The 9,764-nt window shown below is 49.8% G+C and overlaps 1 protein-coding gene across 1 annotated transcript in view; it reads right to left on the reverse strand.

The window, feature by feature from the left end:
* The window catches only part of PIK3C2B (phosphatidylinositol-4-phosphate 3-kinase catalytic subunit type 2 beta), a 61,607-nt gene that overhangs the window by 3,926 nt on the left and 47,917 nt on the right, over positions 1-9,764 (reverse strand). Inside the window, exons 25-31 of the mRNA XM_034667662.1 lie at positions 5,756-5,925; positions 5,104-5,260; positions 4,656-4,765; positions 3,544-3,745; positions 3,021-3,145; positions 1,892-2,005; positions 115-255 (exon numbers count right to left, since the gene is read on the reverse strand). Coding sequence (XP_034523553.1) covers positions 115-255; positions 1,892-2,005; positions 3,021-3,145; positions 3,544-3,745; positions 4,656-4,765; positions 5,104-5,260; positions 5,756-5,925 — 1,019 coding nt within the window. The remainder of the gene's footprint in view (positions 1-114; positions 256-1,891; positions 2,006-3,020; positions 3,146-3,543; positions 3,746-4,655; positions 4,766-5,103; positions 5,261-5,755; positions 5,926-9,764) is intronic.

Below are 9,764 nucleotides of genomic sequence, written 5' to 3' on the forward strand. Positions count from 1 at the left end.
GGGTATCCTGTCCCTGGGAAACCTGCGTGAGGAGCGATAGGCCCCACAGCCTGAGTGGGAAACCAGATCCTCTAGAGAAAGAGAGAACTGGGAAGAGGTGGGGGCGGGAGAAACTACCCCTGGGGAAGGTTCAGAGTGGTTGGCAGGAATGTCAGAGAAGGCAGAGTACCTGAGGACTTGGGAGCGGGGCTGGCGCCCGCAGCCTTCTCATCTCGGAGCAGGGGGTGAAAGAAGGTGTACACCAGATCGCACTGGAACGAAATCAGAGGCAGAGTCATTCTTCAGTAAGACAACGGCTCCATTAAAAAAAAAGGGACTATTCCCGATTAAAAGAGGCCTGTAAAATGGAACAACTGAATGTAGTATGTGCTTCTTGTTTGGATCATAGCTGAAACCAACCAACTGTAAAAAGAATTTGAGGGACGACAGGGAAACTCTGAATATGGACTATGTACTGGGTGATATAATGATACTGTAGTTAGGAGCAGAGCTGCACAGTGACTGTTTAGGGACAGAATGCCATGCTGTCTGTGACTGACTTTGTTTTATTTTTTAATTTTTTAAAAAGATTTTATTTATATGAGAGAGAGAGAGCGCACAGCCAGGGGGAGGGGGAGGAGGAGAAGCAGACTCCCCACTGAGCGGGGAGCCCAATGCGGGGCTCCATCCCAGAACCCTGGGATCATGACCTGAGCTGAAGGCAGATGCTTAACAGACTGAGCCACCCAGGTGTCCCTGTGATTGACTTTAAAATACTTCATACAGGGACACCTGAGTGGCTCAGCTGGTTGGGCGTCTGCCTTTGGCTCAGGTCATGATCCCAGGGTTCTGGGATCAAGCCCCACATTGGGCTCCTTGCTCCAGCCTGCTTCTACTGCTCCCCATGCTTGTGTGCACTCTTTCTCTTGCTCTCTGTCAAATAAATAAATAAAAATCTTAAAAAAAATAAAAAGATACTTCATACAAAAATAAGCAAATCTGGCAAAACATTAACTGTTTAGGTGATGGACATATAGGCACACATTATACTGTTTCTCTGCTTTTCTGTATGTTTGAAAGTTCTCAAATAAAAAGTTTTTTAAAAAGGAAAAAAAAAACCTAGGTCACATCAGGTCAGGAGCAGTCTGTTCTTCTCTGCCATGCCCTCCCCCCTGGACACACAGGCACCTTTCAAGCAGAGAAATATCTGAGCCAGATCCTCTACTCTTCCTGAGAATGTTTCCTAACTATGTTAGGGAAAACAAAAACTAAAATGTGTGAAAATACCTATCCTAGCATTAATAGTGGGGGGAAAAATGGACATAATCTGTCTCAAGAAGCAAATGGTTAAGGTGATTTTGGTATTGCAAGTCAAAGTATTAATTTGGTACAGATATTTAAAGTTATGCTTATTATAAACTCAAAGTGAGAAATACATTATACAGTGATACTGACGCAATGATCAATATAAAATGGTAAGAGTCACATTTGCATATAGACAAATAGGAAGGAAACATGGAAATGGGGTGAGATGATCTGGCAGGGGGGTGGGCCTCCTGATGACTATATTTGTTTTTATGCTCATTATAATACCAAATTGTAATACTATTTGTTTAAAAAAAAAATCTAGGTAAATACGCTCAACCTGCTCAAAAAACTCCTTTTCCTCAAGAACCCCTTCCTCCTAAGGTTCTGATCACTCCTAGCACTTTGGGATCGCTTCTGATAAATGTCTCATAAATGTCTCTCCGAGCGCCCAGCATTTAAGGGCATGACCCGAGAGGCTGAAGCTAAGACCCCTCCCTCCCTCCTTCCTTCCCCCTCTTCCGCCCCCTCTTCCGCCCCCTCTTCCGCCCCCTCTTCCGCCCCCTCTTCCGCCCCCTCTTCCGCCCCCTCTTCCGCCCCCTCTTCCGCCCCCTCGGGGGCGTCATGGGTCAAGTGCCAGATGTAGCGGTTTAACTCCTCCCTCCGCCTTTCGGCCACCGCCTCTCCCCGCGAGCGGCCAATCACGAAGCGACTAGGGAAGCTGGCGAGGCAGGTGGGCCGTGGGAACGCAGGATAGGCAAGAAGGGGAAAGAAAATGAAGAGGCGGCAGCCTTTTGTCACATTTCATTTGCGTTTTCAGCGACCTGACCCACATTTCTCACCAGCCGGCCCCATTCCTCCCACCGCTCCCCGGGGCTGCGCCAACGACACCCTCAGGCAGCATCTCACGCGGCAGTTCCAGGAACCCCGGACAAGAAAACCAAGCTGTCGGGCAGAGTCCTAGGGCTCCCCAGAAGTGCCTCGGGGCCCTTGGAGGAGCCCACAGTTTTCCCCATCAAGGTAAAAAATTCATTTGAAAACTCCTTTTAAAAAACGTGTGATGACATACACAGAACATAAAATTTACCACCTTAACCACTACAGTTCAGCGGTATTAAATGCACATTGTTGTGTGACCCTCACCACCGTCCATCTCCAGAACTCTTTCAACTTGCACAACTAAACTCTGTACCCACTAAACAGCTCCCTATTCCTCCCTCCCTCCAAGCCCTGGAGACCACCATTCTGCTTTTGATCTCTAGGAATCTGACTACTCTAGAGACTCATATAAGTGGAATATTACACATGATTTGTCTTTTTGTGATTGGCTTATTTCACTGAGCATAATGGCCTCAAGGTTCATCCATGTTGTAGCACGTGTCAGAATTTCCTTCTTTTTAAGACTGAATAATATTCTGTCATATGTATATGCCAAATTTTGTTTTCTATTTATCTTTTACTCTTTAAAAGATAAAAAAAAAAACTTTGAAACATCTTCAGATCCAGTTAGTCCTCTGCTTTTAGCCCCAGTTTTCTCTCCCGGCAGGTGGACCCAAGCTTATTTTCCAGGCTGGACTGAGTCAGGAGATCCCCGCCAGCAGGGAGCGCATGTGTTACCACACTCATGACCAGGCCAAGAAAACCAAGCAGATCTTAAGAAAGGGTAGTCCTGCCAGCCCCCTATCGGTTCTCCCTCCCCGGGATGTCCCCGTGCAGAGAGGAAAGGGGGCAGCTACCTGGGTAGCTGGGAAGAAGGAAAGAGCAGCCGCAGTTTATTGTGTAATTCCTGGAACTCCTCAAACGTCCGTTGGATGTAAGTGGCCTCATGAGTGTTCTGTCGCATCACCTTTACCACATAAACCTGCAAAGGTCCAAGTCTTAGAGCATACCTGCCAAACCCCATGCACCCAATGAAGGGAGTGGGTAAGGGAACAGAAGAGGGAAGGGGTGTGTGTCTGTGTGCATACGTATGTGTTGGGGGAGTCCACTTTCTAGAAGGAAAAGGGCAAAAGTGTCTCCAAAGGAGAAGATACAGATGTACATTTGTCCTGCACATGTTTCATAGGACCCTCGACCCAGACGAGACACCACCCAATTCAGCTCCCTGATTCCAGCAGCCCACTCGCCCAGGGGAGAGGCTCAGTCTGTGCACTGAGCACGGGATGCTCACAACTGTGCAGATGGGAAGAGACAGTCAGAACCCCAATATGCTGGGGGCGGTGGGGAGCAAGACAGGGTCAGATGGGAGAAAACACTTACATAGCCCTTGTTAGGGTGGAAAATCTTCTCATGGCGGCAGAGAAAAACATCACTGATGCGGCCAGAGCTCTTGAGTGTGTGTGTTCGGGGGGCAAAGGAAAGGGTCAGCCGGTCGTCTGAGCCCGTGAACTTCATCTGAGCCAGGTTATGGATGAAAAAATTGAGCTTTGTGGCTACACTGCCCAGGCTGGACTCAATCAACCTGTTGGTTCAGGAGGATGGGGAGAAAAGGGTGTAACCACGGACCCAAGTCCCCACTGCTCGGACACAGCGATCGCAACGACTATCCCCTGACACCTGAGACTAACCCTCAGCTCAGACAGAATCATTTTCCCTGTGTACTATCCTTACAGGGTGCTTGACTGGCACCCAATTATCTACATGCCATTTGTTCATGTGAACCCTGGGGTCTTATCTCCCCTTGCTGCCCTCCTGAGCCAAAGACCGTTAAACCACGGTAGGAAGGAATTAGGGATTCCAGCACACGGTCAGCATGAAAATGTCTACATACAGTAGACCTCCAGTACAAGGGAACCTCACCAAGCACCATTCAATCTAAAGAATTCAGATCAAAAGGAGAGGTTCTATGTGAGACCAACGGAGAAGATTTAGCTGGCCAAGTTCCAAAAAGAGTGGATGATAAAACAGAGGCCTCACCTACACGGACAGAACTGTAGACGTGAGTACAGAGACACGTCCTTGGTTTCATACCATGTGCCTACAAACATTGTCAAGTATGGGAAAATGGAACCATGGAATTCCGTGCTTTGGTAAGTGCAAGGGTTCTGATCCAGAGAGCTAAGGACTAAGAAAAATCCATGTTCGTCCCAGAAACAAAGTCTTTGACCAAGACCCGTCGAGAATGTAAGAGACTGCAATAGCTCCATGCACAAAGGTGAGCCCCAAAGTACAGACAGAACATGGAGTCAGAGAAGTCAGGTGGCTTCCCTAAGTCAGAAGCAAAGTTAGGACAACAAGCACATGGAGTCAGCTCTGGGCTCTGCCATCTGAGCAGAGCTTTCCCGTTTCCCGAGCCCTACTCCTCCCCATCGGGCAGCCTGGGAATGAATGACTTGCGGTGGGGGGGGGGATTTTTGGGCTTGGGGCGTTACCTGGTGAAGTAGGTAGTGGCATTGGCTTCTGTGTCCTGCGGCCTCAGAGCATCATACACGTATTTAAGGTCCTCCAGATCTGAGAGCTCGGGGATCCCACAGGACAGCATCTAGAAGGAAAGCGAAGATGGAGAGAGGGCACCTTTAACCAGAAATTCTTGCTCCTTCCCCCCATAGGGCAAGACTTTCTACAGCAAGGCTCCCTAAGCCTCCTAGGGGGTGGCAGACGGATGCTGTGGGCAGTGACTGGAAGGCCACAGGAATGGAGGGGCTGGGGCAGGAAGTCAGACACCGCACAGACACCACTGTTCCCAGTAGTCTGGGCCCTGCCTTTATCTAGACCTTAGAGAAGAAGACCTCCAAAAAGCCTTTGAAGCAAGACAGGGGAGCCTTAAAGATGGTGCCAGATGATAAGAAGGATGGGTTCAGAAAGGGATGAGCTTCTCACCAGGCCCAGAAGGTTGAGGAAGAGGTGGGTGTGCTTGCGAATGAGGTTGTAGGCTTGGCAGCAAAGGTCAACAAAATCATGGAAGCGGCTGGAAGGCTTGTCACCCCCGTTGATGACATACGCCATATCCGAGGTGAAGACAAAGGGGGCACGGTCCCTGGGCCAAGGGGAACGAACATACAGGGAGAAGGTCAGCATGGAGGAGGAAGCCCTCTGCCTTGTGGGGTGCATCAGGGAACGGTTCCCCTTGTCACCTGCAGGAACCTGGATAGATGGGGCTCTCCCTACCTGCTCCCTTTTTGCTTTTCCTACCTTAACCTCAAAAGACCTCCAGAGACGTCCTTCACTGATTCCTTGTCTGTGAGCTACCAATATTTTTTTCCTGGATAGCTAACTGTATTCCCTTTTGCTGTGGTTTGGGCTCATTTGCCTTTGCTCAGGCCTCAGCAGGGAGGGAGAAGAGCTGGTCCCCCGTTCTTCTGTAAGGCCCTGCAAGGACTTGACCTCTTTCTCAGCCTTCTCTTCTCCAAAGATGCTCAGCCCAGGGGCTCAAGTGCAGCCCCCTTCCAAGACAGGCCTATGTTCAGCTCGGAACCCCTTCTGCGGACCTCCCTGCCCTCCACACATGGCCTGGCTTCAGGAGACCACTTACCGCTTGATGTTGCCGAACATCTGAGCATGGCCCAGAAAGCGGCCAAAGTCTATGTGGAACATGTGGCCGGTGGTCTTCAGCATGATGTTGTCATTGTGCCGGTCACAGATGCCCAAGACGTATGTGGCCACGCAGCAGCCGGCACAGGAGTAGATGAAGTTCTCCACAGCCTGGGGGGAAGGCAGGCAGATGGGAGGAGAGGACGGAAAGTGGGCTCCGAGGGACTCCAAGGGCCACAGCCAGACAACCCAGCCAGCCCTGCTGTCTCCCTCAGGAGCCCCAACAACACCTGCCACCTGCCAGGTCAGCCTTCATCGTAAACAGCGTGCACCCCCCCACACACAGACACCTCTCTCCTGTCTTATGGGCTGTAAGGGGATGGAAGGCTGGTGTATGTTTCTCCACCGCTTTATCTGCCATCCATCTTCTTCTAAACCTTTCCGTCTTCTAGGGAGACTGACTGGAAAGACAGTGAACTCATCTGGGAGCCCTGACTTGACCGGCCCCGACTGAAGAGACCTTAATAGCCAGGAAGACGGATGTTTACCACGTTCCCAAACAGTTGTGACCGGCTCAGCTCAAGCACAGCCCTGAGGCGGCCAACTTCCGGGTCCCTTCCTGACCCTGCTCAGAATTCTCCAGGGTTCTCCCTGCCCTGTAGACACCTCCCATTCCCAGGGTTCTTGGTAGCAGCTAAATGCTAATCTAATTAAAGTCACTTCACTCCAAAGAAGAGCTGAGGCAGTTTGACACTCCTGGGGGGGAGGGTTACACTTGAAAATCAGACATCTCTAGCTGGTATACTGTGTGAGAGAGATTTTTAAATTTAAAGCAGGAGGGAGGGGGCGCCTGGGTGGCAGAGGCGTTGGGCGTCTGCCTTCGGCTCAGGGCATGACCCCGGAGTTCTGGGATCGAGCCCCACATCGGGCTCCTCTGCTCGGAGCCTGCTTCTTCCTTTCCCACTCCCCCTGCTTGTGTTCCCTCTCTTGCTGGCTGTCTCTATCTCTGTCAAATAAATAAAATCTTTAAAAAAAAATATTTTGAAAAAAAATAAAAAAATAAAGCAGGAGGGAGGGTGGCTAAGGGGTTAGATCCACCTTATTTCATCGGGTCGGCATCTGTCCCCTTAGCTGTCTCTCCAGGAAGTACAAATAATGGAATTAGCAAATGGATACCTTTCACCCTCTGATTCCTCTTTGTGAGGTTTACAGAATTTCTAAGAATTCAAGACAGACTCATCCACAGAGGGCAAAAACCAGCATCGCCAACAAGGAATGTACAGACTTGAGAATGAGAGAAAGCTTCCCAGATGGAGAATGTGTGCCCTTCCTGCTTCTCTCCGCAAATTTTCCCCTCATCCTTCAGGGCCTGGAGTCCCAAGCCTTCCAGCTCCCGCAGACTCCTCCCCCATTGAGCCCCGACAGCCCCACTGCCACCCCCATTCAGCCAGCGCTCACTCTTTTCTCTCCCCAGGTTCTAGGGGTCTTATCTCCCAGCAGCTTCATGGCCGTCCACGAGGCCTCTTTCAAAACTAGCCACACAGGGAAGGAAAAAAACAAAAAACTAAAAACTAGCCACACAGAACCCCCTGCCCAGTCAGTTGTCTAATTAAACCAGATGGCTAGTCCACAGGAATCTAAGAACAGAAAGTCTATAAAGAAATCACAGAATGCACCTTCTGGAAGGAAAGGACTATTTCCAGGACAGGGAAACAGATGAATGAAGAGAAACCACTCAGTAAGAAGTACAACCCATCACTTCCCGGTCTGGACCCTCATCTCCATCAACTTGTCTTCCTTCCATAGATATTCTTTCCACCTGGAATGCATTCTTCTTCTTCTTCTCCTTTTTTTAATATTTTATTTTGAAGTAATCGCTACACCCCATGTGGGGCTCGAACCCACAACCCTGAGGATCAAGAGTTGCACGCTCTACCGACTGAGGGAGCCAGGCGCCCCTACCTGGAATGCATCCTATCTTGACTCACAAAAGAGCTATATGGCTGTGGGTAAATGACTCAGGTCTCATTACCTAAGTTATGTGGAGTGTGAGCTGCGGGAAGTTTCACCAGACCAAGGGAGCTCTCCTGATTTAAGGGGTTTTCACTTGAAGGATGTGGGCAACTCCTTTTGCTCAGGGAGTGGCCAGGAGACAAACGGCTCTAGTTCCTTCCTACTGGAAGTCAGCAGAAGAAACGACCAGCACTATTCTAGCAGAAAGTCAAGAAGAGCCGACAGGCTGCCTTTGGAAGACTGATATTAAACACAAAGACACAGAGTGAGTTTCTCTGTACATTCTTGTGCAGCCTTCTATCATATTTATTATGACTTTTTATTACATTGGCCGGAAGACATAAGTCCAGCACCAAGCACAGTGCCCCTTGCGTGGTGGCCATTTGATACCTGAAGATACATGTTAGTGGTAAATCGTATATGGGGTGGAGGGGCGGGAGGAAAGAATCCATATTACTCCTCTCCAAGGGTAGAGGGCCTTGCGATTGGCAATGTAGAGAGGGTGGGTTTTGAGGGATGGGGAAGGGAACACCTGGCCTTCCAGGCAGAAGGAACACTATCAACTAAAGATATTGGGGAAATAGAAGGAGTCTCCTGGGCTGGGGCGTAAGTTGTCATAAGAGGGGAGCTGCGGGGGATGGGACGGCCAGGGTAGGCTGGGCTGGATTACAAAAGGCTTTGCGTGCAACACTATGGATGTTGGACCTTTTATTTAGGACATAGGGAGCCTTCGAAGAACCTAGAGCAAAGGAGTGACATGAGCGGTTTATACTTTATTAAAAAAACCCTCTGACTTCAAGCAGAGATGGTGACAGAAGGAGAAGCATTCCAGTGGTTCAGGGGACAGACAGCACATAGCTGAAAGGAATGGGAAGAAGAGGACAGATGTGAGAGCTGCTGGGGAAGAAGAATCAACAGGGGTCGGTACAGCAGAGGTGAGCCAGAAGAAAGCAGAAGACGAACCATGGCTCTGTCTTGGGTGACAACACGGGGACTCACACCATTTACTGATAGGAAACACACAAAAAGCAGCTTCAGGAAACGGAGAGACGGAAAGATTGGGTTTGCCTGTACTGAGTCTGAGGTATGGGTGAAGTTCAAGTAGAGACCTCCAGCAAGCATGTGGCTCAGAGCATACAGCTCGAGGGAGAGAGGAGGGAATGGCTTTGGAAGATGTCAGCAAACGGGTAATACTTAAAGTCATAAGAGCTGATGGGTTGGCACGAGATTTCAGAGCGAAGAGTAGGCCAGTTATTAAATCCTGGGGAACTCAAACACTTAAGGCCATCTAGGATCATCTAATTAGATGTTCACTAAACAAACACTGATTACAATTCGGCTGTCCATAAGGTCTTCCCTCCGGGATAAAATGTACTGATCAATATACATTAGTATCAAGGTCCCCTTGGAAGTTAAATAAATTGGCATTCTGGCTTATAGTTCCTCTTTCATGAGTTGGTTATTAGGACTGGTTCCCTCGCCACGAAACCGTGGACCAGCCATGGACCACAGCAGGCCACCAAGGCCCTACCACCTAGGAATGCTCCACCTAAGAAACAGACCAGCCTCCTTTTCTATGACCTCTGTCACCCATCCAGCCTTAATCCCGGCTCCTGCTTATTTACAGCCTTGCCCCAAACCAGCTCCGTAACTGGGAACAACTGAGTGCATCTTGAGTCACATTGTGCAAAGTGCCACTGAAGCCCTCTGAGGCCGAGGAACTGAACAGCAGCCACGATTAGGAGAGACCCAGGCAGCTTCTCAACAGTTGGCCCCCCTCCTGCTCCCAAAACTCAATCTGCCAGGCAAACTCAACGAAGGTTTCCCAGCTGGACACCAGGGCATTTTCTCAGTCCACCTACCACAGCCATTTGACCCAAACCCTAGCCATGTGGAGGCACCCACTGGCCACGTGTGTTTCTTTCCTCCCGACACAGCTGAGCTGGACAGGCCTTGTGTTCACACAGCCATACCCCGCCCCCAGCCTCGCCGACCCC

The sequence above is a fragment of the Ailuropoda melanoleuca genome, chromosome 8 (genome assembly GCF_002007445.2).
Source record: "Ailuropoda melanoleuca isolate Jingjing chromosome 8, ASM200744v2, whole genome shotgun sequence".
Lineage (NCBI taxonomy): Eukaryota > Metazoa > Chordata > Mammalia > Carnivora > Ursidae > Ailuropoda > Ailuropoda melanoleuca.